The following is a 27965-nucleotide window of genomic DNA, read 5'->3' as shown; positions in this document are numbered from 1 at the left end:
GTCCCCTGTCCCCCCCAGAACCCCCGAGCTCCCCCAGGAGGGATCAGGAGGCCTCAGCTTCTCACGCGCTTTATTTAAAATAACATCCAGTGGTTCCGGTATTGGTAAAAACGGGATTTCTACACGCCCCGGCCTATGTACAGCTCTGAAAGTTAAATTTCTCGTATATTTTCTGTTAAAACTTTCTCATCCCCCCCCACTCGCGCTTTTCCTCTGTTCTTCTTTTTTTTTTTTTTTAATTTTTATTTTTAAACATTTTTACCTTAAACCTTTTTTTTGTGGGGTTTTTTTTGTCGGTTTTTTTTTTTTTTTTTTTTTTTGCAGCTTTGACGAGTTTGCGGAAGCAGCTTTTCAAGATCGGCCCCGGCCCCCACTGCACCGGGGCGGGGAGGGGGCAGCACCCCCGTCAGACCCCCCCCTCCTCCAGGAGCAGGAGGGTCCTCCGTCCCTCCCCTGCGCCGTGTTTGTGCGTTAAGAGATCCCGGCGCCCCCCGGGGTCCTCCCCCGGAGTGGGGAGGGGGCGGGCGGGGACCCCGGGGGGGCCGCAGCCGGCGCGGGGGGGGCCGGGGGTGTTAATGCCCACTCGCTGCTTCGCTCTCCGAGGCTGCCCCTGCCTGGCAGGAGGTTCCAGAGAGAGACCCCCTCCCCTCCCCACCCCCACCTCGGAGATTGGGTTTAAAAAACCCCCCCTTTTGTTTTGCCCCTGCACCCCAAATCTCAGCCCAGCAGAGCACAAAGAGCCCCCCCCCCAGCCCCGTCTAGTATATACAATATAAGGTATAAATAGATAAATAACCTTCCCCCCCAGTGCAGCCCCAGCTGGGAGGGCCAAGGATGAGCAGGGGGAGGGCAGGGGGTTCCACCCAGCCCCTCCAGCCGTGGGGGCCACGGGTGAGGAGGGGTCCCCACCCAACCCCTCCAGCGCCCCACCAGAGCTGGGGGAGTGGGTGCGACCCCTCCCTCGCCCCTCCCATCCCCACCTCACACCTTGGCACGTCACACAGCTGGGACCTCCTGAGGGAGGGGACGAGGAGGGGGTGTCCCCGTGCCCCCCCCTTCAAGGCGTCCTGACAAAGGGCCGCATCTGAGGAGGGGGACACGGGGAAGCCGCATCCTCTGGAGCCCGAGGGAGAAGGGGAAAAAGGGAGGGGGGGCAGGTTGGGATGGAGGGGGGCTCACATTTAAAAACAACAACAAATAAAAAGAAACAAATCTAACACTTAAAATGAGGTAGGTTTGGGTGCAGAAGCTCCTTGTGTCTGTCGGGGTCTTGGCTGCATCCCGCCGCCGCTCCGGGGTCTCGTCCACACGCACAAACAAAAAGAGATCAAAGGAACCGAGCGAGCTCTGGCCGCCACGCCGGCGGGGCAGAGCCCGGATTGTCGAGCTCAAGGAGTCTGTGTTACCTTGGTAATTAGCGAGCAAATATTATTAGTTTCTAAAATAAAAAAAAAAAAAGAAAAAAAAAGAAAAAAAAAAGAAACAAAAAAAAAAAAATAATCGTTATATCCAGACCGGCTCCGCACAATCGCTCCGGCCGCGCTGGGCCCGGTGCTGCTCCCCCGTGGCTCCCCCATGAGGGAGGCAGGCAGGGGGTGGTGAAGGGGGCGTTTCTGAGCCCCTTTCACTCCTTTTTCTTCCTCGCAGGACGAAGCAAAGAAAACCCTGAGTTGCCAGTTCATCTGTCCGTCCGTCCCGCTCGGGCAGGGCCGGCAGCGCTGCAGCCGCTGCTCTCCCTCAGTGCCCGGCCGCCCCCGGCACCTCCTGCAGCCCTGGGGGGCTCGGCGAGGTCTCTGAGGCGGGGATGGCAGCCCCCAGCCCCTTTTTCCCAGTTAGTTCATCCACTTCCTGCAATTCCAAGCTCCACAGTGGCAGGGGATCTTGTGCTGATCGTCCTCGAAGTCAAACTGGTAGTCATAGGTGAGCTGGAAGGGAGAGGGGAGTCACCCAAAGCACAGAGCTCAGGCCTGCCGCCTCCCTGCCACCCTCCCTGGGTCCCCCAGGACCCCCTGAGCACCCCCTCAGTCCCTCACTGACCTCCTCCCCCTTGGGGATGCGCCGGCTGGAGATGATGATGATTTTGTCCTCCTTGTCGAAGGTCACGACTTCGGCCACACAGTTCGGGGCACACGAGTGGTTGATGTACCTGGGGGACAAGGGGAGTCAGCACCAACCCAGAGGCAGGACAGATGAATGTCATGGCTCCCTCTGGGGGTATCCCACCACCCCACAGCCCCCCGTGCTCACCTGGCCGGGCCCCCCGTCAGCGTGGCGTCAATGACGTGCTCATTGTTGATGCGGAACATGTAAATGCCACGGTTCTGCCACAGAGGAGAGGAGGGGGTTGAGGGGTGCACTGAGGTCCTCATGTCCCATCTGAGTTGATGTCCACCACCCCATATCCCACTGGAGACCCTCAAATCTCGTATGTCCCTCCACATCCCACCTGAGTCACTCCATGTCCCACCAGAACCCTTGATATCCTTCTCAAGTCCTTTCACATCCTGCCTGAGTCACCCAGCATCCTGCCAGAGCCACCACATCCCACCCGAGCCCCCAACATCCCATCTGACTCTGGCCATGTCCTTCTCAAAGTCCTTCCATGTTCCACCAGAGCCCCCACCGTGCCACCCAAGTCCTGCCACACCTTGCCCAAGTCCCCACACAAGCCCCCAGCGTCCCAGCAGAGCCCCACCTGCTCCTCATAGATCTTCTCCCGCCGGTTGGCCACCTCGTTGCGGATGATGGTGCCGATGTACTCGATGACCATCGTGTGCTTCTCGATGTCCTTGGCCGCGTAGAGCCCCAGCCCCTGGATGCGGGACCGCGCCAGGTACACATTGTTCTTCCACTCCGTCTTCAGGCGCCGGTACTGGGAGGACTTGGAGTGCACAAACTGCTTGCTGTAGGGTGTGTTGGTCTCGCCCGTGAACGTGCTCTGGTAGGCCTTGGACATGCTTGTGCTGTTCAGGGTGTGGGGCCTTCCAGGGGAGGAGGATGGGAAGAGTTAGAGCTGAGGGATTCCCCAGGGATCCCAGCTCTCCCAGTGAATTCTGGCCCCGCTTACCGCTTGTAGTGGGTGAGGATCTTGGGCTCGGAGCGGGCGCAGCCGGTGGGATTGATCATCAATGGCAGCTCCATCAGAGGATGGCGCCCGTAGCGGAACAGGTAGTTCTGGCAGCTCTCGACACCCGGCAGCTGCAGAGGGGGACATGGAATGAGTGTGGGTCAAGAGCCACCGGCAGCAGGGTGGATCCCCAGGATGGAGGAGAGACCCCCATGCCCACCCCAGACCTACCGACTCAGCGATGCGCAGCACCGCGTGCACCGTGAGGCCGAAGAGCTCCTCGCCCTTCAGGTACTCGGGGAAGAGTCGCAGCATGTCGGCCTCCTTCCTCATCATCGCCACTGGCTCGATGATCCGGTTCCACACAGCTGCCAAGGGAAGGGAGAACCACAGAATTAATTAGGCTGGAAAAGTCCTCCAAGATCATTGAGTCCAAGTGATCACCACAGCAGAGCACTGAGTGCCACGGGTTGAAGGTGGGGACCCAGAGGGGACCTCAAGCCACCTTCTGCCACCCCACCTCCTGGTGTGTTCTGGTGTGGTTCAGAGACAAAAGTTAGACACTGGCATCTCCCAACCCCTTACCTTGTGGCGAGGAGTCAGAGAACACAAGATCCTCCAGGCCCTGCTCGATGACCTGCACGACAAACTCGGGGCGCCCGTTGTTCTCACAGATGGTGCAGCGGTAGCAGCAGCGGCGGTTGTTGGTCCGCAGGCTCCAGTAGATTCGCGTGGCCTCGTAGCCCACGGGGTAAAGGGCCGTGACGCTGTGGAAATCGGCCATCTGATGTGGCAGCAGCTGCCCGATGGCGTGGAAGACCAACCCGCCCACGCGGAACATGTGGAGCCGCTCCCCACGCTGGATGATGCTGGCGATCTGCTTCACCTCGTCCCGCTCAATGTAGACGCGGCGGAACACGGTGAAGCTGCTGAGCTCCTGCTCACAGGGCCCCTTCAGCTTGTGCAGAGGACACAGCATGGTCTTGTCCTTGAAGAACATGCACTTGGCGCGGATGGCGCAGGCAAAGTGGTACACGCTGGGGCAGCGGATGCGGTTGCAGCTGTTGGTGGCACCGGTTTTCTGGCACAGGGAGCACTTGGTGAGCAGCCCGCGGTGCAGTGCCACCTCCACGTTGATCAGAGCCCCTCCCTGAGTCTCATACACCTCCGTGGACCACAGGGCGCAGTTCAGGTGGACCCAGAGGTCGAGGTCAAGGTTGAGCAGGCGGGCCGGCCCGTCCGTGGCCCCGTCACCCTCCTCGTGACAGAAGCAGCACTTGCGCAGGTCCTGCGGCACCTTTTCGGGGCGCAGCGTGGTGCCCAGCTTGTCAATGAACTCGGCGATCTCCTTGTCGCCATCACGCTTGGCCCCTCCTTTCTGGATGGTGACGAGGAAGCGCAGCCGTTTCCAGCGCACCCCTTTCCACTTCTTCAGCCGCGGCCTCGCCTCATCCCCGTCCTCCGGAGGCCGCGAGCGCGGCTTGAAACGGGGCGGTGAGTGGGCAGCCGTGGCCCCTTCCTCCTGTGGGGCTGGCGAGGGGGCTGGTGGCAGTGGTGACAATGGGGCTGGGGCTGCCTCGTGGGACGCCTCGGGGTCAGGGACCCTGGTGGGCTCAGCGGGGCTGGATGGGGAGGGAACAGAGGGGGACAGAGGGGGCGAGGGCTCCTGGGGCAGGACAGAGAGCTGCCGCACATCCAGGTTGGAGACGTTGTTGACGTAGCAGTGGTGAAGAGTCTTCTCAGGAGCAGGGCTCTCCTGTGGTGTGGGGAGGGGGTCACAGGTCAGAGCATTGCAGGGATGGAGACCCCCAACCTCCCTGTGCGTCACAGGGAGGGGTCCTTGGCCCCACAGGGACCCATCAGCATCCCACATGCCCCTAACCCTGCAAGGATCTCCCGGGCTCCTTCTTAGGAGACCCAGCACCAGCCCATGGGGAGACCCGGCCCCCCAGGCAAGTCCCTGCAATCATGGGGTGCCCTACAGGGACCACCACAGACCTCTACCAAAGAGTAGAGAGCTCCTGCACCCCTCCACAGCCCTACAAGTACCCCAATACCCCCCTCCCAGTCTCCCCCCAGCCCTGCAGGGACCCCTACACACCACTGACCTGTCTGAGCAGCGTCAGGAGGTCCAGCTCACCCTTGAGGCTGTACCCCGGCAGCACCGCATCGAACTGCTTCAGCCATTCAGAGCTGCTGTCCGGCACCTTCCCAGCCAGCGCCTTCTCCTTCCCTCCGAGCATTCCTGGGACAGGGATGGACAATCCATCATGGGGGTCCCAGCCCAGGGACACCAGGGGACATGGGGACAGGGTGAACACTCACCAGCCATATCAGACTCCACCCTCTTGGCCTCAACCACAGCTGCTCGCACAGGGCCATCGGGGAACAGAACCTCATAGGAGCTGGGGATCTTCATGCTCAGCAGCTCGGCCATGGCCACCATCACCCCGTTGAGGTTCTAGGAGAGAGGAAGGCAGGATGGGTCCAGGTGCCACTTGTTGGGTCACTGCTGGGACCCCAAGGGTCTTGAATGTCCCCAATCCCTCACTCACCTTGGCAGCTGCTGCAGACACCGTCAGCATGACGGAGACCTCACTGCTCTTGCCCTTCTCCCATGGGGCTCCAGGGCCTGCTGCCCCCACCTTCCCTGGTGGAGCCCCAAAGGGTTCTGTGACCTCGTAGGGTTTTGTGTCGGGGAACACTAGTGTGGCGAGAGGAAGGTCAGAGCCAGGGTCAGAACTGTGCAGACACAGCCCCACCAACATAAGCCCACCCAGCTACACCAGATTTCTGCAGGGAATCCACCACCCTGCAAATCCCTTCTCCTCCCACACTTCCCAAGGACCCTTCCCCTGGCTCCCTTAAACCCCTCCTAGTACAGGAACCCCATCCTGCTCTATCCATATTCGTTCCTACCTATAACACATGCTCCAGACACCCTCCTATGCTGCACATCTCACAGACTCCCACCTGCCCAGTCCATATGGAGCACAGACCACCCCTGCCCTGATCCACACACCCCTCCAAGCCCATCCCACCTGGGATACTGGCCCGGGGGATGATGGGGATGATGGGGGACAGCACACGCTCCTCCAGCTCTGGCTTGGCCTCGCTGAGAAGTGGGAAGCGGAGCAGCTCCTCGCCCAGGACACTCTCAGGGGACGAAGCAGGGACAATGCTGTCGGGGGAGTCGCTCTCGTCGTCACTCTCCATCCTGTGGAGATGGAGGTGTGAGGGGCCAGAGGGCCTGGTGTCACCCATGGAGGGGCTGATGTCACTTATGGGGTGTCACCACAAAGGGAGTCTCACCTGACGTCCTCGGTCTGGTTGTGCGGAGGGGTGGGCAGTGCTGCCAGCAGGTCCAGGCTCTTCACCTCCACAGCTGGTGCATCTGCAGAGAAGAGATGGGTGTCACAGGGGGAGTGACGGGTGGCAGCAGGGATTCTGTGCCACCCCTGTGCCAGCCAAGCTCACCTTTCTGGCCATGGGGCTCACGGGCTGGGTCAGCATCCTTGGGCTGCTCCCCCAGCTCTTCAGGGGCCGTGACACCATTCACCATCTTCTGCTGCACGGAGGGAGGGGGTGTGGGGGGCAGCGAGGAGGGTGGCGTGGGTGGGTTGCTGAGGTTGTTCTGGGGGGAGATGGTGGGGTGAGAACAGCAGGATGATCAAGAAGCCCCAGATAAGGGGGGCATCAAGGAACAATCCCCCTCTCACCTTGGTGAGCAGCTGGGAGTAGTAGTCAGGGACGCTGTCGAGCACAGCACTGCCGAAGGCGCCCCGCAGCTGGCTCTTCCCGTTGATAGGGCTGCTGCCGAAGGGCGCGAACAGGCTGAAGTTGGCCATGATGGTCGGCTCCGTCAGTGGCAGCAGCGACAGCTCCTGGGGACAGAGTGGTGAGGAGGAGACAGGGGCAAAGAAAGCCCCCTGCCACACCCCGGCCCGCGGCCATACCTGCTTCAGCTGCTTCATGAGGGCCTCGCCAGGACGGAGCCCCTCATCCTTCCGCAGCTTCTTGCGGGATGCTGGGATCCGCTCGTTGCCCTTCTGCACCCGCTTAGGCTTGGTGGGTGCTGGCTTCCTGGCAATGGAGGGGTCCTGGGGAGGGACAAGGGGGCATGAGCTGTGCCAGCACAGCCCCTCACCCACCACACCCCCAGCCCAGCCTCTCCTGCTCACCTCCCGGCCCAGCAGCAGTGACTGCGGCCGTGGCTCTGTCCCAGTGCTCCGGTTCTCCATGTGCCCGTTGAGCTCGCCTGGGCTCTGCGCTGACAGCTGCACATTCTTGGCCCGCAGTAACTTCTGCAGCAGCAGGTGCCCAGCCTCAGAGCGCCCACCTGGGGCCAGCAGGCTGTTGGCTTGGCTGTCCCCAGGGTCCCCATTGGCCTCTGGTTTCGCCGTCTCGTCTCCATCCACCTCACACTGTGCCACTGCTGCCGCCTCTTCCTTCGGCTCCTGCTTCACCAACACCTGCGGGGCTTCGCCTGCTGCAGGGGGCCCCTCTGGCACAGCCCCATTGACATGGGTCTCACCAGGGTCAGCTGGGTCCACCCCAGGTGCATCAGAGTCCCAGGGGCCATGTGCTGGGTCAGGGAGGGCACTGCTTGGCATGGGAGTCAGCCCTGGCTCCGTGGGTGCCGCAGGGCTGGGGGCCAAGGCTGGGACTCCCGGTGACGTCTTCTTTGGCTCTTGGGGGCTCTGCTCAGGGCTGGCAAGGTGCTGGGGGGCACAGCCAAGGGGTGAAGGGGCTGGTGGTGTAGGGGAGGCGGATGAGGACTGGGCTGGGGACCACGAGGCAGCCAGAGCTGCCTGAACCAGCTCAGCCAGGGGCTGCTGGGGGGGCTGCCCTGGCAGCACCCGCCCCGGCTCGGTGGCAGAGCTGGTCTGTGCCTCTGCCGGGACACCTGGCCGGGGCTGGAAAAGGGACCCCATGGGGCGAGGGGGCTGGCGGGTGGCAGGCAAGCTGTAGTCTGGGGCCTGCCCGGGGAAGGGGCCAGGGGTCCGTAGTGCCTGGTTCTGCTGCAGCAGGCTCTGCTGGTGCCGCTGCACCAGGAGGGCCTGGAGCTGCTGCTGCTGCTGTGGCGTCAGATGCCGCAGCTGTGGGTTCTTGGCCAGGACACCCTGGAGCTGTGCCCGGATCTGTCCCATCACCGGCCCTGGCACCTGCCCCAGGAGACTCGGCGGGAGCGTGGCCGTGCCTGACGCCGGCCCGACTTTGTGCTGAACGGGGCTCTGGAGCCGCAGGGGCTGTGGCTGCCCTGGCAGGGCCCCTGCCACCCCCTTGCCTGGCTGCTCTGGGGGCCGTGGTGCTGGCACCAATGGCCTGTGCTGGGCCTGTCCCACAGCCCAGTGGTTGCTCTGTTACCCCGGTCCGTGTCCCCATGCTGCTGGGACAGCTCGGGGTGGACAGTCCCAGGGCTCTGCAACGGTGGGGCAAGTAGGGCACCTGCCTGCCCAGGGGCTGCCCGCAGGACAGCGGGTTGTGGGGAGGTCAAGAGGAGCTGCTGGCTCTGCCCCAGCTCAGCCTGGTGCTTGGGGGCCAGGGGCTCTGGGCCCCCCAGTCCCGGGGGGTTGAGGGCTCCCTGCTGCTCCCCGTGCAGCTGCCCCCCAGCTCTCGCCACCCTCAGCGTGCAGGGCTGCTGCCCTCCATCCCTGTGGGCTGGTCCTTGGCAGCCAGGACTGCTGGGGCCGACTGCATTCCCTGACTCAGGTGCAGCACAGAAGGGGCCTGGCCCCCCGCCCCGTGCTGCGGAAAGTGCTGGATCGAGGGCTGCCCCTGGCCCAGCCCCAGGAGACCTGGCTGGGCAGCCGCTGAGTTCTGCTGCTGCTGCTGCTGCTGTGGGGCCAACAGAGCCCGAGACTGCCCCAGCTGCTGGGATAGCACGAGCCGGTGGCTCAGCATCCCTGGTGTCTGTGGTGTCAGCTGGGGCGAGCCCAGCACCCGCTGCTGGTGGGGGGCCAGGACGACCTGGCGCTGGGGCTGGGGGTGGCCCAGCACAGGTTGGTGCTGAAGCCCTGGTGTGTGGCCCAGCACACCTGGCTGCTGCTGGGGCGAGAGCTGCTGCACTAGGAGGCTCTGCTGGCTGCCCAGCAGCCCCGGCTGCTTCGGCACCATGGGCTGAGCCCCCGTGCCGGGCTGTGGGGCTGGGGGCTGCTGCTGCTGCTGCCCCAGCAGGCCAGGCTGCCCTGGCACGGCTGTCGACTGCACTGGGGCCTGGCCCAGCACACCTGGCTGCTGCATGGATGCCTGGCCCATTATGCCTGGCTGCTGCAACGATGTCTGGGCCAGCACACCTGCCTGTTGCATTGAAGCTTGTCCCATCACACCTTGCTGCTGCATGGACGTCTGTGCCATGATGCTCTGTGGCTGCATCGAGCTCTGTCCCATCACACCCGGCTGTTGCATGGATGCCTGACCCATCACACCCTGTTGCTGCATCGATGTCTGTCCCATCACACCTGGCTGCTGCATGGACGCCTGTGCCATCACACCTGGCTGCTGCAGCGATGCCTGTCCCATCACGCCCTGCTGCTGCATGGAGGTTTGACTCATCACGCCCTGTTGCTGCATCGATGCTTGTGCCATGACACCTGATTGCTGCAGTGACGTCTGTCCCATCACACCTGATTGCTGCATGGATGCCTGTCCCATCACACCTGATTGCTGCATGGCTGCCTGTCCCATCACACCCGGTTGCTGCATTGATGTTTGTCCCATCACGCCTCTGCTTGCTGCATGGCCGCCTGTCCCATCACACCCGGCTGCTGCAGCGACACCTGTCCCATCACACCTGGCTGTTGCATTGACGTCTGTCCCATCACACCTGGCTGCTGCTGCAGTGACACCTGTCCCAGCATGTTCTGCTGCTGCAGTTTCTGTGCCAGTTGCATCCTCTGGAGCTGCCTCTCCTGCATCAGGCGGCTGTCAGCGGTCAGCCCACGCAGCGCGGGGTTCCCACTGAAGAAGGCGCCAGAGGAGCCAGGTCCTGGGGCATTTCCCACAGGCTGCTGCCCCATGAAGGACAGGCCCTGCTGCACGGCCATGGACACACCGCCCTGGGGCAGGCGCAGCCCCCCAGGCTGCCCTGGCTGCTTGCCCGAGGCCCTGCGCTCCCACCAGGGCTCCCCCGGGCTGCTGCACGCCGTGTGCTGACAGGAGCTGTCCTGGGAGCTTGGACATGAGGCGGGGGCTCTGCGAGGGGCTCAGGGCCATCACGGCCGAGGCCTGGTGCTGGTGCTGCTGCTGCTTGTTGCGGTACTCAGCCATGAGGTTGGTGTGCTCCTTCTGCTGCTTCCGCACCTGACGGGGATGGCAGGGTGTCAGCACCAGGAATGGCAGGGTTTTAGTGCCAGGGATAGGGGGACAACACAGCCTTAGCACTGGGGATGATGGAGTATCAGCACCAGGAAAGGCACAGCTTTAGTGCCCATGACAGGGGACCATGAGCATTAGGAATGGCAAAATAACAGTGCTAGAAGTGGCACACCATCACCACTGCAAATGGCACGGCTTTACAGCCAGGAACAGTAAGGCATCAGCACGAGGAGTGGCACAGGACAAATGCTGGGGACAATGGGGTATCAGTACTAGCAATGGCAGAGCATTAGTGCCTGAACAGCAGGGCATTAGCACCAGGAATAATAGGACATCAGTGCTGGGAATGGCAGTGTTAGTGCCAGGAACAGCAGGGAATTAATACCAGGACTGGCACAGCATCAGTGCTGGGGACAGCAGAGCAGTAGAGCCAGAAATGGCACATTTACTCTGAGGACATCATGTTTGCACCGGGGATGGCACAGTGTTAAAGTGGTGAATAGCAAGGCTGGCAGTGGGAATAGTGAAGCATTAGCACTGGGGACACCAGTTTGCACCAGGAACGAGGTGCTCATCCACAAGCAGAGTCCTACCTGGTCCAGCTGCTTCTGGATCTTGCTCTGCTGCTCCGTCACCAGCTTCAGCTTCTCAGCGTCGGCCTCGGGGAACTCCCGCCCGGCTTTCTTGGCCGTGCGCTGCTTGGCACACAGCGCCTTGCGGGACTTGCGGTGCGCCCCGATCTGCTCCTCCAGCACCTTCAGCTGCATCTGCAGCAGCTGCTGCGTGTGGAACAGCCACTCCTCGTACTGCCGCTGGTCAGCCTCATCTGCAGGACAGGGAGAAGCTCAGATCAGTGGGGACTCCGGGTAAGCAGAGACCCTGGGTCAGCACAGACCCCAGGTCAGTGGAGATCACAGCCCCCAGGGGCTGGGTGAACCCTGTCCCAATCCACCCAGCCCTGCCGTGTCAGTACTCACTGATAACGCCCTGTGCAAAGGTGGGTGGGTTGGGGCGAGCCTGGGTCGGGTCTGCACCGCTCCGCTCCTGGTAGAAAGGGGAGTGTTTGGGACACGTGTTGTGGATTTCTGTTCTCTCCCCCCAGTCCCCACCTCCTCAGAGAGCCAGAAAAACACCAGTTCTGGCCTGGTAGCCCTAAAGAGACCCCTGTGGGTCCACTGGACACCCCACTCACCTGCCCGCTCCCTGCCAGTAAGTGGTTCTGCATCTCAGAGACAGCCGGGCCCCCTGAGAGCCGCTGGGCCAGCAGGGAAACCTGTTGCCTATGAGGGACACAGACAGGGATGGGGTGTGAACCAGAACCAAAGCAACCTGCCTGCCCCACCCTGTGCCTCTCAGATCCCCATGCCTGTTACCTGTTCATGCCTGGGGCCACCCCGATGCTGCCCTGAGCCATCACCTTCTTGATGCCTTTCAGTGCCACCATCTTGGCCTTGGCAATGGGGTCCATGATGTCCTCGGCCGCAAACTTGTCAAGGTCTGTTGGGACAGACACCACAGTATGTTCAGCTCTATGCCCCCCAGCCAAAAGGGCCCCATGCTCCCCCAAAACAACAACCTGCAGCCCCTACCTGTGTCTGGGAAGAAGCTGTTGGCCAACTGCTGTTGCATGACGAGCTGCGGGGGCTTCAGACCCAGCGTGGGGGGCTGTACCCCGGCCATTGGCTTCTGCACCAGCACCTGCTGCTGGCTCTGCTGTGGCTGCCCCAGGGCCACCTGCACCCCATGGGGGGATGACAGCACATGGGGCTGCCCAGAGCCCATGCCCATGTGGGGGGCCAGAGCTGGGCCCTGCTGGGGTGCGTTGAGCCGGGGGGGCTGTGGTGGCAGCAGCGGTGGCCGGGCCACCAGCCCCAGCTGGAGGGATGTCTGTGGGGTGCCCAGACGGGGCGGCTGCCCCTCAGGAGGCTGCCCAGATGCCCCTGTGTGCAGCATGGGGTGCCCTGGGGCTGGGAGGTGGGGAGTGCCACGGGGTAAGTGGGCTGACATCTGCTGCTTCTTCTGCAGCTCCTTCTTCTCGTGCTCCAGGAGGTCCTCGATGAGCAGTGGCAGCTCGCTGGCCACCAACGAGCTCTCCATCTTGTCCAAATCATCTGCTGGTGAGTGCCGGGCACTGCCCAGCCCCAAGGCTCCGCTGTCCAGCTCAAACTTCTCCAGCAAGGGGTTGCTCTGGCCACCCAGCTGTGCAGTTGCCAGCCCACGGCCAGGGCCGGTGTAGGGGTCCTTCTCCAGCATGGGGACACCAGTGTGGCCACTGTTGGAGAACTGAGTCAGGTTGAGGCGAGCGGGGCCGGTGCTGGAGCTCAGGAGGGTCTGGCCAGGTTTGACACTCAGGCCCAGGGAGGCAGAGATTTTATCTGTGCTCTGCAGTGCTTCTGACTTGACCGGCACCGGGAGACGCTCGGGACCAGCGGTGGTGAACTGGCAGGGCGAGGTCTTCAGGCAGCCATCCTCCAGCTTGGGCTTGACATCAGTGGGCAGGGAGCCAGCCTTTGCCTCTGCACCCTGTGCCTTGAAAGCCGGGTCAGGGGCCAGCACAGTGCCCGTGGGGCAGGCAGAGAGCCCCAAGCCCATCCCAGACACCAGTCCTTCCTTGGGCACCTCCTGATCCTCCACAGATGGGGTCACATCTTTGCTGTCTCCAGGGTCAGGGAGCTTCAAGGTGGGTGCTGGTGGTTCTGTTTTGAGCTGGGCCTCACGCTCAGCCTTCTCGTTGGCTGACTCAACCAGGCGCAGGTGCTCGTTGAAGATGTCCTTCTTGTCACCCGTGTCCAGCTCGGGGTCAGTGTAGGCCAGCAGGTCGAACTCATCACCATTCAGCAGGTCATCAAGGTGGGGGTCTGCTGTCTCCAGGCTGTCCAAATTGTCCAAGTCATCGTCCCCTTTGGCCACATCTGGATCTAGGCTAAGGTTGGCCAGATCATCATCGTCTTCCAAGTCCTTGTGGGAGCCAAAGTCATCATCCAAATCGGGCTCCACGGGCACCTCGCAGGGCAGCCGCCCTCCCTCCAGGCTCAGGTGGCTCTTCCCTGGGGCCGGCGCAGGGTCTGGAGCAGCGCCGTCCTTGGGACCCTCAGGGCGGAGAGTGGTACCAGAGGACAGTGGGCGTGGGGGGATGTGCTGCTGCAGCTCCAGGGTGGGGGCTGGCAGCGGTGGGGCTGCCTTGGCATGGGGCTGCTGGTGGCTGTTGCCCATCTCGGCTCCCTGCGGGGATGCGGGTGGCAGCGGTGCTGGAACCTTCTGGGATGGCAATGCCTGCAAGGGCATGATGGGGGTGCACAGGGCCTGGGGGGTGCCTTCCTCCCCAGGCAGGAAGAAGCGAGGCCGGGGTGCCTGGGGGGCAAAGGGAGAGCCCACCACACCCCCAGGTCCCTTCTGCACGTTGTGTCGCAGCTCGATGAAGGGAGCGCCCAGGGCAGCTGGTGAGGGGGGCACAGCCTCGGCAGGGGTGGGCAGGCGGGTGCCCAGGCTGCCCATGGGGGTCCCAGTGGCCGGGGGGGCGAAGCGGGAGGTGACAGGGAGCCGCAGGGCCGCCACGGCCGCTTGCTGCTGCTGCTGCTGCTGCCAGAGGTGCTGCTGCTGCTGTGGGGATGGTGATGGGAAGACCCCACGGGGGTAGAAGGCCTGGGGTGGCCCCACCGCCGCCCTGGAAGACACCATGGTGTTGGTACCAGCTTGGTACAGCCCCGACACACACTGTCCCATCCCCCTCAGACTGCACCAAGCACCCAAAAACCCACAGCCATCCCCTCCCTCCAGAGTGACCCACACAAACTGGGGGTACACATGCTCCTAGGGTGATATTTGGTGGCTCCCACCTGTGCATGCCAAGCCTATTGCCCTGTCAGGGGGCACTCACCGCCCGCTGATGTCCAGCATGGCTGGCGTGGCCGCCGGCGGGGGCCGGGAGAGCCGCTCATCCTGTGCGAACGCTGCCTGCACCATGACGGAGCCAGGCAGCTTCCCAGCACCCGCTGCCGTGGCCAGAGTCCCGAGGAGAGCCTTGTCCTGGAGGAAGGAAGGAAAAAAGAGTCAGTCCCCCATCAGCCACATCTCCCCCATGCACCTGTGCCCCTCCATCAGCCACACCCCGCCCCCCATGCACGTTGTGCCCACCTGTGCTGGTTGGTACGGGGCCATGCCCCGGCTCAGCTCGAAGCTCTGCCCACCAGCCTCAGGGGCCCAGCCAGCTGGGGAGGAGGCAGCAGCAGCCGCGCTCTCCTTCTCCTGACGAAGGCTGTTCCGCTGGATCTGCTGGCGAATGAGCAGCTCCCGGAGCCGCTGGCGCTGAGAAGAATTCCGTGTTAGAGCACGGAATAGCAAGAGGACCAAAACCAGCAAAACAAACCACATAGAGTGCCTCCACAGCCCCAGTTTTTCCCTTTCATTCTCTCCCAAACCCCAATGGACACAGCTGGAGCTCAGGAGAAGCCTCACCTGCCGCTGCTTCTCCAGCTCTGACTGGCTCATGGCGCCCAGAGCTCCATCCTGGCCCCCAGGCAGCTCTGCCAGGTCCCGGTTTGGGGGTGCTGAGAGCCCTGCAGCCACCTCCTCCCTCTTGTCAGCCGTCAGTCCCAGCGCAGTGCGGGGCAGGAAGGCTCCAGAAGGGTCCTGCTGCTGTGGGGGGGCCGGGGGCTGTGGTGGCAGCACCGATGGGGGCCGCAGGGGCGAGAGGCTGTAGGAGTCGTGGGCAGCAGTGCCAGGGCCCAGTGGGCTGCTGGCCTGGTGGAAGCTGGGGGACGAGGCGTAGGCCGAGCTCTGGGGCTTCCCAGAGCCATAATGGCTGTTGATCCCATGGGGCTGGTGGGACGGGGAGCCCTTGAGCGGCTCCGAGACGGCCGGGGGGAAGGTGAAGCGCATGGGGGGCTGGCTCCCTGGGAACACGCTGGCACCAGGCGAGCGGGCAAAGGGTGGCTGTGGCCCGGCTGCCGCCTTGGCGTGGGGGTCACCTGCCGGGGTGCCCCCAAAACCTCCGCCAGCCGCACCCACTGACTTGAACCCCGGCTCCGGCATCTGTGGACGGGGGGGCTTGTGCAGGGGGGTGAAGGGGTCCCGGGATTGTGGCCGGGAGGGCGGCTGGGAGTAGGGATCTGGGGATTGGAAGCGAGGGGTGACAGGGGACTGGCAGAAGGCTTCGTTGGAGAGAGGGCGGGGGGTCAGAGGAGACTGAGAGCTGGATTGGGACTGGGGGCTGGCAGGTATGCGGGAGAAGGGTTCAGAGGGCAGGGAGCGGGGCGGGAGGGCACAGCAGGCCTCAGGGGGCTGCAGCCGGGGCGTCAGAGGGGGCTGTGAGTAGGGGTCCAGGTAGGGCGACTGACGGTAGAGATCAGGGTGGCCAGGGGGTGAGGGGGCCAGGGGATGGGGGTCGGGGGGCCGGTGCCCCAGCCCCGGGCTCTGCGGCTCTACCTGAGAGACCCGTGGGGTCATGGGGGCTTTGAAGACATCGGCCGCCTTCAGCTCCGCAGCCGAGAGGTGGGGCCCACTGGGGGAGTCCCCATAGCCCATGGCAGAAGTGTAGCCAGGTGAGCAGACCCCCAGGCTTCCCCCATCCTCCTTCTTCACCTCCAGACCCTTCTTCTGCTCCCCAAAAGGCAGGGGAGAGAGCAGGGCCTCAGGGGGCCGTGCCCCAGGACTCCCTGGCACTGAGAGGTTGTCCAAGGAAGGGCACCGGGGTTTCAGGAAGGGGTCAGGGGTGCCAGGTTGGTGCCGGGGGGTGCCAGGTGGTGTGGGGTGGAAATCAGGGGGAGCACGGGGGGCTGTGAGGGGCTGGGGCTGGCCAGGGAAGGGCTGGAAGGCAGCACCCGAGGTGGGGCTCTGGCCCAGGGGCGAGGGGAAGCGGGGCTCCAGCGCGTAGGCGGAGGCCGCGCCGTAGGGATCGTGCGAAGGCACTTGGGCAGGGGATTGGGGTGGGAGCTTGAGGAAGAGCTCGCTGGGAGACTCTGGTCCCCCTCCAGCACCAGCTGGGGGCTTCAGGAAGCCCTCGCCGGTGGCGGGGGGGCTGCTGATGTAGACAGGCTGTGCCCCTGACGGCACCGGGATCCGCAGGTGCAGCGAGGGCCTCTCAGGCTTGCGCAGTCCCTCCCCTTTGGTCTGCTTGTTGATCTGGCTCTCGGCCTGCTGCAGAGAGAGCCAGGCTGTCAGCGCTGTGGGAGCCCTGCTGCCCTCTCCGTGGGTTGGGCACGGGCTGGGGGTGGGCACACCATGTCCCCCCAGGGCTGGGCCGGGGCCGCCGGGCACCTCCCCGCGCCTCACGTACCTTCTGCACCTTGTTGATGCGATGAGCCGCCCGGTTATCTTTGGCCTTTTGCTAACAAAGACACGAAGCCAGCTGACTTGCAGCCCCCGGTGCCCCGGCCCCCCATCCCAATGACCTCCCAGCACTCACCAAATACGGGGCTTTGTCCGTGGCAGGGACTTTCCTCCAGAGCTTCATGATCTGTTTACAGCGGCTCGACCAGTCTGGGAGTCCAGTACGAGCAGATAAAGAGGAGAAAAGCAACATTAACCCAGACCTGACAAGCCCACTCATATCCTTGGTGGGTCATTGTCCCGCTCTCATGTGAAGGGACAGCCCTGTGCCCAGAATATGGAGGTGAGACTCTCCCAGCCCACTGTAGAGAACACTTCAGAGCCAGAACAGCCTGGTCTCCCCTCAAAAAAGTGACAGGCGAGTCACACTCTACCCATACCCACAACCCTCACCCCAACTGGGTGGTTGCAGCTCCCCCAGAGCCCTACCTGGATAATCCTGCTTGAGGTTGGGGAAGTTCATGTTGGCGTAGAGGACAGGAGAGATGGTGGAGAGCTCACCCAGCTCCTCGTCCTTCTCCCAGCGCTGCAAACTGCGCTGGTTGTAGGACAGCCCATCACCCTCGCCCTCCGTCGTGGGCGTTGTGGGGGTCGAGGGGGTGGTGGCGGCCGAGCTGCTGGCCCACGGGCTCTCAGGCTCGCAGTGGTCTGGGCTAAAGAAGCCACTCCGCTCCCTAAGTGGAGAGGAGTGTCACAGGTTGTGAGGGAAGAGTGGGTCCCACAACACCCTGTGGTTCAACCCCTCTGAGGAGGGGACCCTCCAGCTCCTTGAAGTACCTGTTATCAAGGAATGGGGACTGGCAGACACCCGAGTACGAGTCCAAGGAGACGGATCCGGAGAGTGAGCCCAGAGAAACGCTCCCTGTGAGGGAAAGGAGATGGGTTACAGGGAAAGCAAAGCTGGGGCACAAGCCTGCACCTCCACTAGCAGTCCAAACAACCCCCAGACAGCACAACCCCCAAAATGCCTCTCATGTTCACCCCTGGAGCAACAGAGCTCTCAGATACCACAGGTACCACCGCTCTTCCAAGCAGATCAACCCCATGAGTCTGGCTTTCCTTGGGCTGGCAACGAGCCCTGCCCTTCACCACACTCTCCATGGACCTCCTGGATGGCAGTTCCACCCACCCTGCCCCGAGAGCTGGAGGTCTCCCTGCAGGAACGGCCGCTGTGCTCGGCTGGGGTCCTGCCCGGCCTCCATCCCCGCGGCCACGCAGTTGAGGGGCTGCTCCCCGCGCTCTGCTGAGCCCAGCACATCCTTGAAGAGCTGCTGCACGTCTTTGCTCTCCATCTTGGGCAGCTCTGCAGGGGCAAAAGTAGGAGCTGGGTGTTACAGGAAGTGGAGAAACCTCGTGGTCATGGTCCTGGGACCACCATTGCTTCAGCAGGAGAGGGAGCACAGGATATTCTCACCTTCTGTGGGGATCTTATCGAGGTCAGAGCTTAGCGCTCCCTCGCCTGGGGTCGCTGGTTTTTCGGTGTCCCCACGGTCTGGGGAATCCTTCGGCTCGTCAGCCCCTGTGAGGAATAATCAGGAAATGCCCTCAGCCCCTCGGGGACCCTCACGGGGCAGACCCCATCACTGGAGGTCCCTCGGTCCTCCAACCAGGCCGCGCCACGCGGGGGCGCTCTGGGCGCCACTCTATGGTCACCAGCACCATGTAACTGATGTAGATACAGGGAACCATAGAGCTCAGCCCAGCCCAGAGCGGACCCCACAACCATAGAGTTCCATCTCGATGGTTGTGGGCGCCCCAATGCCCTGTGGAGGACTCGGCTGTTGGGGGTGTCGCAGAGGAGTCCCCAGGCCTCACCCAGGTCCTCGGCCTTCGCGTCGTCCTTGCCATCATCATCGGGAGCGGCGGCGCTGCCGTCAGTGCTGTCGTCCCCTGCAGGGTACCCCAGGATTCAGCGAGCAAGGTCAGGGCCCCCCCTGTGACCCTCAGCATCCTCCTACACCCCTCAATGGCAATGGCAGCCCCCCACAGACCTTGGCATTCTCCAACGAGCCTCAGTCTCCACAGTGGCTGCTCACAATGAGGGTCCCCCCACAACCCCAGTGACCTCCAATGTCCCCCAAAAACCCCTCAGCCATCCCCAGCCATCCTAGGGACCACAATAACCTCCAACAAACCCAGGGACCTGCAACAACCCCGGGGACAACCCCCAGCAAGCCCAAGGACCCCCTGATCAAGTCCAGGGACCCCCAACCACACTAGGGACCCACAACAACCCCCCACTAACCCCTGTAACCCCTTCCTGGTCAGCAGCCATGGTTTAGGTTGCAGACCCACTCCTGGTCACACTCACCTCGAGGGTGGGTGGGGGTCTCCCTCCTGTCCAGGGTGCCCCCTTGCAGTGCCCCAGCGAGGTTGGGGTCCCCCTTGGGCCTTGGGGCACTCTGGCCCAAGGAGGGGCGGGCAGTCCCGTCTCCCACCCCGCCTGCTGCCAGCAGCGCCTTCCGGCTCAGGTCCATCAGTGCTTTCCCAAAAAACGCTTCCTGGAATGGGAGGGTTCTGTCAGCACCAGGAGGTCCCCTCATCCATCCCCCCATTCAACTCCAGCTCCCCCCATCCATCCCACCTGCAGGTACGGGGGGAACATGTCCTCCAACTTGCTCTTCTTCCGTCCCCGGCGCTTTTTCTTCTCGTCCCCCTCTCCTGAGCCTGGATCCAGACCAGCCTCGGCTGGGACATCACCTGGAGCCCCTGTAACAGCCCCCCAGGAATGAATACCCACCCCCCAAAAAGGGTCTGGGGCTGTTCCTGTGCCCAGCACTGTGGGGTGCAGCCTGAGGGCCCCTCCACATCTCCGAGGGTGAGAAGGGAATGGGAAATGAAGAAAAGAACAGTGCTGAGAAGGAGAAAGAAAAAAGGAGGGAACTCCAGGAAGGAAAGGGGAAAAGAGGGAAAAAAAGGGGGAAAAAAGGGGGAAAAGGCAGGGAAAAAAAAGGAGGGGGGGGAAAAAGGGGTGCCACTGGGCCCTACCATCCTCAGGGTGTCCCTCGTTGCTCAGCCCCTCGCGCCCCACATCTGGCAGCACCGCCGAGACCTTCTTGAGCCGCGTGTGGGATTTGCGCTGCCGCACCATGAACCCACCAATGCCTGGGGGGGCAGGGAAGGAGGGAGGATCACAGTGAGGCCTGGTGGTCACAGAAGAGCTTGGAAGGGTTCAGGGCCCGCGGGACACCCACCAGGCCGGTACGGTTTGCGCTTCCTCTTCTTGCACTCCTCAGGGTCCTCCAGCCCCTTCCCCGAGTCCCCATCAGCTCCAACGTCGCGGTCGGGGCTGGCTGGAGCCTCGAGCTTGATCTCACACTCCATGTGCTCCACACCCACTGCAAGGGGGGTGCGCGTTAGTGGGGTACCCTGACCCCCCACACTGCAACCCCGCAGCTCTCCCACCAGCAACACCCACCCTCAGCTTTGAGCAGCTCATCGGTGTCCAGGTCACCGTCCTTCTTGTCCTCAGGGCCCAGGGGGTCACTCCCCTCCAGCCCCCCATCCCCGTTGAGGGCGCCCGGGCGGCCCTTGCGCTGCCGCCGCTTGTGCAGGGGTGACAGGGTCAGGTTGCGCAGCACGGCCATCCCTGTCTCCGTCAGCCACACGCCCTCGAAGCGGAAATACTGGGGCTCTGAGGGGACAAACACCAGCGTTGGGGACAAATGTCGGTACTGGGTGCGTGGCCAGAAGAGGGCACAGCCCTGATAACCCCACAGTACCCTGCGCATACCTGGATCCTTGGCTTTGATCATCTCTGCAGAAGGCGCGGGCACTGTGGCAGGAAAGCAGAGGCACAGGTGAGTCCCCACACCACTCAAATGCCCTCCAGATCCCCCAGAGTTCCCCCTGCCCCGTGAGCTCACCAGGTTTGACCACATAGGGCTGGCAGGCGCTGCAGTCGAAGCCTTCATCCGCAGCCTGCTCCACCTCCTCCTCAGTGAAGAGGCTGTCGCACGCCGCATGCAGCCACCTGTGGGCAGTGGGGAGTCACACACCACAGCCCCCCCTGGAGCACCCCAAATTTGAGCCCCTCAAGCCCAGGGCACGGTGCTCACCGATCGCAGTGCCGACACTGGATGAGCAGGTCGTCCTCCACGTACTTCTCGCGGCAGAAGGGGCACACAACGAGGCTGGCGCAGGGCGCGCAGTGCGTGTAGTTGTTCTGCCACTCGCAGTGGAAGCCGGGGGATGCAGCCCCACACTGCACACAGCAAACACACCTGCAGAGGGGGACCCGAGGGGTCAGCACCAGCACCGAGCTCCCCCCGTGGCTCCCAGTGTGTCCCCCACGCACCACTTGCACTTCCAGCCGCCCTTGGGCACAGTCTGCAGCGGCGGGTCCAGGCAGTAGGTGTGGTAGCTGATGTCGCAGTCGTCGCAGAGCAGCAGGCGCGAGGGGTCGGAGGCTTTGCCGCACACCTCACACACGATGCACTCCACGCAGCGCCAGCCCTTCAGCAGCATCACCTTGGTGATCTGGGGACATGGGAGGGCAGCCACGTGAGCCCTGGGCATGGCCCATGAGGGTCTCCAGGCTCGGTGTGGCTGTGGGGGACACGCCAGGCTTGGCATGGATACACCAGAGCACAACTCAACACACAGACGTGTCAGGCATGACCTTGTGTGTGTCCCTGGGGGACACAGCACAGTCCTGGGATGGGGCCAGGGGTCCTGGACCCTCTCCTCACCTTGCTGTTGACACAGTAGGGGTGGTAGCACTGGGAGCACTGGGAGCAGGCAAGGAGATGCCCCTCGGCCCCACGCCCGAAGCTGCCGCACACCACGCACATGTCCTGGGGGTGGGGAGAGAGTTTGTGAGTGAGGAGACAGCAGCTGGCAGAGGAGACACAGAGCCTATCACACCCTGTCCATCTGTCCATCCCACCATGCCCTGGTTACCTGCATGAGCACAAACTTGTCAGTGTTGGAGAAGAGGACAACCGTGTTCTGCATTGTGTCATCATCGTCCTCGTCCTCCTCCTTGCTGGGCGAGCTCTCCACATCAGCGAGCTGAGGACAGAGGGGGAAGCTCAGCATTGTGGAAAGCCTCTCTGTGCAGTCTGGGGGCACCAGGAAGACGCAGGGGCAGCAGAACCTCTCCCCAGGGAGAAGCTCCATATCTGCCCTATGCTTTTGTGGTGAAGCCCCCAGACTCAGCAAAGGCCCAGGCAGTTCCAACTCCCATGAGATCCCTATCCACCCCATATTAAGGGTTCTTAAGTCTTTCCAAAGGAGGGATAAAAAGGAAAGGGGATGGGAGAGACTCTTAGCCTAACAGCTCAAGGATTCCCCAAACCCCACCTCTGCCCCAGCCCAGCCTTACTGCTAAGGTGTCAACAGACGAGGTGGTCGACTTCAGGCGTGCACGGCCCCGGCCTCGGCCCCCATGGGACCCACCTCGAGGGCGTCTCCGCCCAGGGAAGCTGCTGCTGCGACCCTGTGGCCAAGGGGAGAGGGGAGTTACAGCACTGAGGGGCCCAGTGGGACCCCAGGGCAGCAGAGGGGCACTGCCCCCATCCACCTCACCATGAGCTCAGCCCTCATTGACTTGCTGCAGGGGCAGCCCAGGGAGGGGATGGCCCCAGAAGGGTGCTCAGGGTTCCCATAAAATTGTGGTAAGAGGGGTCTCCCTTACCTGCTTGACACGGGAGCGCCCAGGAGAGCTGCGGCGCCGGCTCTTGTCCCCGTCACCCTTGGCTGCTGGCTCGAAGAGCAGCGAGTCATCGGTCTCAGCACCCAGCGGCAGCGACCCAGCGTCCTCCTTCTGCAGGCTGGCATCAGCCGAGGCCGGGCCCAGCTCAGGGGACAGCGATCCCCCACCCTCAGGATCTGGGGACCCCAGCAGTGGCTCTGAGCCGGGGAAGCTGCTGCTCGTATCCCCCTGGCTCAGGTTGGAGATCTCATTGAGGATGTCGGGCCGTGGGCGCAGCGCAGGGGGCTCGGGGCACCCCTCATCCCCATGCTTCTCGCTGGTAGTGCACACCTCCATGGGGGTCTCAGGGCCCAGCTCCTCTGGTTCCAGGAGCAGGGGTGACCCCGAAGGGGATCCCTTGACTTCAGGGTCCCCCCCAGCCCGGGTTTCTTCCAGTGCATCCTCCTCACTGAGCGGCGGGGAGCTTCCACTGGTGCCCTCCCTCTCCAGCCTCGGTGCCTCTTCTTCCTCCTCTTCCTCCTCCTCAGGCAGGCCTGGGAAGGGCCCCAGCTCAGGGGCTGGGCTGCCCTGGGGGGCATCTCCAGGGGGGTTGGCTGGGGACTCCCCCTCGCCACCGGCCATCTCCATCTCCTCATCCTCAGGTGGCTCAGCAGGGGCCAGGGTGACAGCAGGGGAGCCCAAGGGTGGCGGTGGAGATCCAGGGGGGTCGGTGTCCATGGCGGTGCCAGGGCTGCTGGGGGGCTCAGGCAGGGCTGGGGTGGGGGGCTCGAGCACTTCATCCTCCTTGGCATCAGGGGAGGGGACTGGGGTCCGTGCAGGTGAGATGGCACGGAGAGCTGGGGGTAGAGAGGGAGGAAGAGTGATATCACTGCCCACCCAGAGACACCCACCCACCCCAATCCCAACCCTGGTGTTTCCCCAGACCCACCTGGGGGAGCTGAGGGTGGGGGTGTCATCTCAGGGGGCAGCGAGGGCTCTGGCTCCAGCTCCATCTCCTCCTCGGGGAGCACCTCTGGAGCCAGGGCTGGCGCTTCCTCTGCCACTGTCACCTCGGGGAGGAGACCTAGGGGACGGGGATGGGGTGAGGGGGGTCCCCTCCACTGCCCTGTGCCATCCACCCTGGGATTGAGAGGCAAGACCCTTCCCCAGCTCCCCATGAACCCCAAAACAGGGCACCAGCACATGAAAACAGGTGGAATATGGGGATCAGGCAAAGCCAACGTGGGGAGAAGCCCCTGGTGCAGGACCCCCACACCCACTGGAGAAAACAGGAGGGGAAAGAGGACAGTGAAAAGTCCCCAACTTACCTGGTGGTTTCAGGTCCTCCTCAGGGTGCAGCTCACTGGGGACTGGCTGCTCAGGGGGTAACTCAACAAGGGGGGGCTCTTCAGGGCTCAGCTTCTCGGGGGACAGCGCTTCAGGAGGAGGTTCCTTGGGGAGCAGCTCGATGGGGGGTGGTTCATTGGGGGGCAGCTCCTCAGGGGGCAGCTCCTCGAGGGGCAGCTCCTCGAGGGGTGGCTTGCTGAGGGGCAGCTCCTCGAGGGAGGGCTCACCGAGCTGTGGCTCATCGAGGGGAGGTTTGGGAGGTGAGCCATCGGGGGGCAGCTCGTCAGGGGGTGATTTGTCAATGGGCAATACTTCGGGGGGCAGCTCATGGGGGGGCGACTTTTCAAACGCTGGTTTCTCAGGGGGCAGCTCAGCAAGGGGAGGGATATCGAGGGGCAGCTCATCGTGGGGTGGTTCACTGAGGGGCAGCTCCTCAGGGGAGGGTCTGTCAGGGGGTTGTTCAGCAAGGGATGGTGTCTCGAGGGGCAGCTCCTCTGAGGGAGGCTCCTCGGGGGGCAGCATGAGAGCAAGGGGCTCCTCAGGGGGCTGCACATCAGGAGGCTGAATGTCAGAGGGCTGCGTGTCGGGGGGCAGCTGATCAGGGGGGAGCTCATCAGAGGGCAATTCTTCGGGGGGTCCCTCACTGGGGGGCACCTCCACAGAGGCCAGCTCGCCAGGAGGAGACACTGCACTGCCCGGGGGAGCCTCCTTGGGGTCTGGGGGTGCCTCTTTGGGGTCTGGGGGTGTCTCGTTGGGGTCTGGGGGTGTCTTGTTGGGGTCCAAGAGGGGCTGTGTCTCCTCATCACCCCCCACGGGCTCCAGCTCAGGCGGGGGCACGGTCACATCCGTCGGCTCGCTGGGGACAGGGGACTCTGACCTGGCATGGGGGAAAACCTGGGTGAGGGGGCATCCCCAAGGCTGTGGGGCACATCCCCCACCCACAAAGGGCCTGACCCTCCCTCCATAGCAGCACCCCCATCCCCACTCACATCTGGGCGGGCGGGTCAGGCTGTGGTGAGTGTTCTGGCTCCGTGGGGACATCGGCCGTGGCACGACGCTGCTGGCAGTCCCCACACACCGCAGACCCCGGGGACCAACGGCAGCTGGAGTCAAGCCCCGTGGGGTGCCGGCCACAGTCTGAGCAGACCCAGCAGTTCTGGGGGGGAAGCAGAGATGTGTCAGGGGGTGCAGTGGTGGGGCAGGCACCCTGTACCCCCGAGCAAAAGCAGGACATACCTTGCACTTCCAGGAGCCGGTGGGGAGGCCCTGGGTGGCTGGCTCCATGCAGGAGGTGTGGTAGCCCTTGTCACACGCCTCGCACACCAGCATGGCAGAGTCCTGGCCGCGCTGCCTGTGGGGCACAGGGGCAAGTGAGGGCTGGGACTCCTCCTTGGGTGCATACCCACTCCCCACTCCGGGGCTGGGGGCTCACCTGCAGGTTTGGCACACTTTGCACTCGGGGCACTGCCAGCCCGAGCGCTTGCGAGGCGTCAGGGAGATGTTCAAGCAGGTCCCGTGGAAGTGCTGCCCGCAGCTGGTGCAGAACACCAGGTCCTGCAGGTCGCCCGGCCCTTTGCACACCGAGCACCGCGCGTCCTCTGCCAGCCACGAGAGAAGGAGGTCAGGACCACCATGGCTCTCAGGACCCTCACAGCACCCAGAGGAGGTGTCCCCAGCCCACATACCCATATCCACAGCCTCAGCCACGTGCTCGGGGCAGAGCAGCCGCAGGGTCTTCATGGACTGGAAGCAGCCACTGGTGGCGGCGCAGGGGAAGTGGTAGAGGCGGGAGCAGCCGGTGGCCGCCCGGCAAGGGATGGTGGCCCCCAGCCGCCCGCAGTGTTCACATTTCTGAGGGCAAAGGAGTCCAGGGGGTCAGTGCTGCTGCAGTGCAGCCAAACCGAGCCCCTGCCATCCCCCTGGACCCCTCGGGATCCGCTCACCTGTGAGATCCCTGAGAAAACAGCTCTGGCCACGCCGGCCACCTCCGGCTCTGCACCAGCCGCCCAGGCCGCACACCAGTGGTGCACCCAGCAGTGCCCTGTGAAGAAGGGGCATCAGGAACAGCTTGGGGACCCCCAGGTGGCAGGATGGGGACCCCCGCGCTGTGAGCACACTCACCTGTCGGCTCGAAGAGCTGCGCTGGGGTCACCCCCTCGGAGAAGCCAATCTGTGCCAGGCCATCACCCAGCAGCTCTGGCTCTAGGGGGAGCTGGCTGGGCCCTGGGGGAGGCTGGCCAGGCCCATCGGGGGGCTCGTGGCCCACCAGCCGCTCGGGCCAGTCGGGCACCGGCTCGAAGCGCTGCAGCTCCCGCTGCCCGTGTAGGCTCCAGTCCCCACAGTTGCAGAGGGCACAACGTCGGCCCAATGGGCTGGGAGAGGGACAGGGTGAGTGTCAGGGATATTTGGGACCCCCCTCCAGTAGCTCCATGCCACCCCCAAATCCTTCCACCCTCACCTGCCAGCCTCAGGAGGTCCCTCCATGCCCGTGCTCTCTGGCTCTGGCCCCACAGAGGCTCCTTCGGGGGGTTTCAGAGGGTCCCCCTCGGCACTGCCCATCTCCTCCGAGGCCATCACCCCATCGGCTGTGGGGAGAGGGGGTGTCACCATCACAGGGGAAACAGGGACAGGTCCCCAAAGTCCTGCCCTAGCTCACCTGGCGCGGCTGCGTCCTTCTCCTCACTGGGCACCTTCTGTTCGTCCATCCTGCCTCCGGCGTTCCTGGGGGGCCACAGCTGTAGGGGGGACATCCATCAGCACCAGGGATGATGACACCTTCCCCGACACCCTTGCAGCCCCCCATGACCCTCTACCCAAGGGACAGGGCAGCATCTTCCCACTGCTCTCCCCAAGGCAATCTGTAGGCTCTGGGATTGGGAATATCCCCCATGAGCAGGGGGTGGCTCCCTGCTCCCCGGAGATCCAGGAGACCCCCTGGCCTCACCCATACCCCCCTGCCTCCCTAGGTCCTCCCCAAATCCAGGCAGCGACACCCTAACAAATCTGGGGCAACCAAACCCCCGAGTGACCTCGATTTAACCATGGGGAAAAGGAGATCAGTGACCACGGCTCCACCACACACCAACACCCCAGGGAGTCACCAAGACCCCCGAGGAGCCCTCAAGACCCTACCAGGAGCACACCCAGTGCTCACAACCAAGCTGAGAGCCCCCCGTGCCTCCCACGTGGGGGATCTTCGGGGAGAATTTAGGATTCAGCAAAAAAACGGGTTCCCCACGACCAACACCTGCCTGTGCCCCTACTTCCTCAGACGCAGCACCAACCGTGCACAGCACGGGGATCCCGGGATAGACACGGGGGGAAGGCTCACCCCAAAACACGACACACAACCCAGGGGGGGCCATGCCCTGATCTGCAGCCGCCCCCTCCCACCGCTGCCTCACGTGCACCCGAAAAACCCGAGAGGGCTCCGGCACCCCGGGGCCAGGGGAGGAGACCCCGAACCTGACCACGAGCCACACACGGGGCGAGGGGGGAGACCGGGAGGGGACCCGCGGGCACCCCCGGGGCACCGGGGAGAGGGGAACGCGCTGGGGCAGCGCCAGCCCCCCAAAAACCCGGGACGGCGCGGGGAGGGCGGAGGGAGCCCCCAGCGGGGTCCCGGCCGCGGGGTAGGAGCGTCGTGTCCCACCCAGCACCTCCCCCCTCCCGGTTCCCGGTGGGCCCGGGGATATTCGGGCCTTCCCGGAAAGGCTCCGGGGCCGGGGGTATTCGGGCCCTCCCGGGAAAGGCGCCGGGGCCGGGGGGAGGCCCGGCCCGCACCCCCGGGTGGGCCGAAACACCACGCGGGGACACCCCCCCCGCACCCTCCCCGGCGCGCCCGGGCCACGCTTCCCCCGCTCCCCGGTGCAACCGGGGGGTCGAGCCGGCCAGGCCCCGATCCCCGGCCCACCGCGGCCTACGCTGGCACCGGCACCGGGCCCCGAGCGACGGGCCCGGCCGTACCTGCGCTGCAGCCGCCCGGACCCCACCGGTACCGGACACAAAGGCGTGGGAGCCGCGCTCCGGCCCGGCCCCGGTCAGGCCTTACCGGGAGCGGCGGCACGGCGGAGGCGGCGCGGCCCGAGCCCGCACGACCGCGGGGCCGCTCCTTCCGGGGCCGCCGGGGCCCGTCCCGCCCGCGCGGGCCCCCCGGCGGGGCCGTTTGCACCCCCGCGCCCCCCGCCCGGTGCTCACCCCCGCGGCCGCCCTACGCCGACGGGCCTCGGGGCGCGGGGCGTTCGGTGCTCCCCGGCGCGGCCATTTCCAGAG

The 27965-nt window shown here is 64.1% G+C and overlaps 1 protein-coding gene across 1 annotated transcript; it reads right to left on the bottom strand.

Moving 5' to 3' along the window:
- Positions 1-56: 56 nt before the first annotated feature.
- KMT2D (lysine methyltransferase 2D) lies at positions 57-27957 on the bottom strand. Its single transcript, XM_033083266.1, is given in 59 exon segments — positions 57-1925; positions 2038-2146; positions 2248-2321; positions 2696-2981; positions 3068-3198; positions 3299-3435; positions 3653-4823; positions 5176-5312; positions 5393-5528; positions 5623-5771; positions 6109-6284; positions 6380-6461; positions 6545-6701; positions 6787-6951; positions 7024-7167; positions 7249-8358; positions 8427-8687; positions 8690-9793; positions 9796-10161; positions 10163-10369; positions 10978-11210; positions 11362-11428; positions 11577-11664; positions 11758-11881; positions 11974-14048; positions 14262-14410; positions 14519-14689; positions 14840-16519; positions 16659-16709; positions 16788-16861; positions 17141-17385; positions 17489-17573; positions 17841-18014; positions 18126-18230; positions 18527-18601; positions 19023-19212; positions 19296-19420; positions 19700-19816; positions 19906-20049; positions 20130-20345; positions 20445-20486; positions 20578-20684; positions 20770-20934; positions 21009-21190; positions 21403-21507; positions 21614-21724; positions 22038-22151; positions 22350-23203; positions 23296-23430; positions 23675-24570; positions 24683-24849; positions 24930-25044; positions 25126-25291; positions 25379-25544; positions 25637-25734; positions 25815-26065; positions 26152-26278; positions 26350-26428; positions 27891-27957. Coding segments are annotated over 58 exon segments (16233 nt in total). The 5' UTR covers positions 26399-26428; positions 27891-27957; the 3' UTR covers positions 57-1832.
- Between the last annotated feature and the right edge of the window lie 8 nt (positions 27958-27965).

The sequence above is a fragment of the Catharus ustulatus genome, chromosome 31 (assembly GCF_009819885.2).
Source record: "Catharus ustulatus isolate bCatUst1 chromosome 31, bCatUst1.pri.v2, whole genome shotgun sequence".
Lineage (NCBI taxonomy): Eukaryota > Metazoa > Chordata > Aves > Passeriformes > Turdidae > Catharus > Catharus ustulatus.
This window is presented reverse-complemented; position numbering and strand designations above follow the sequence as displayed.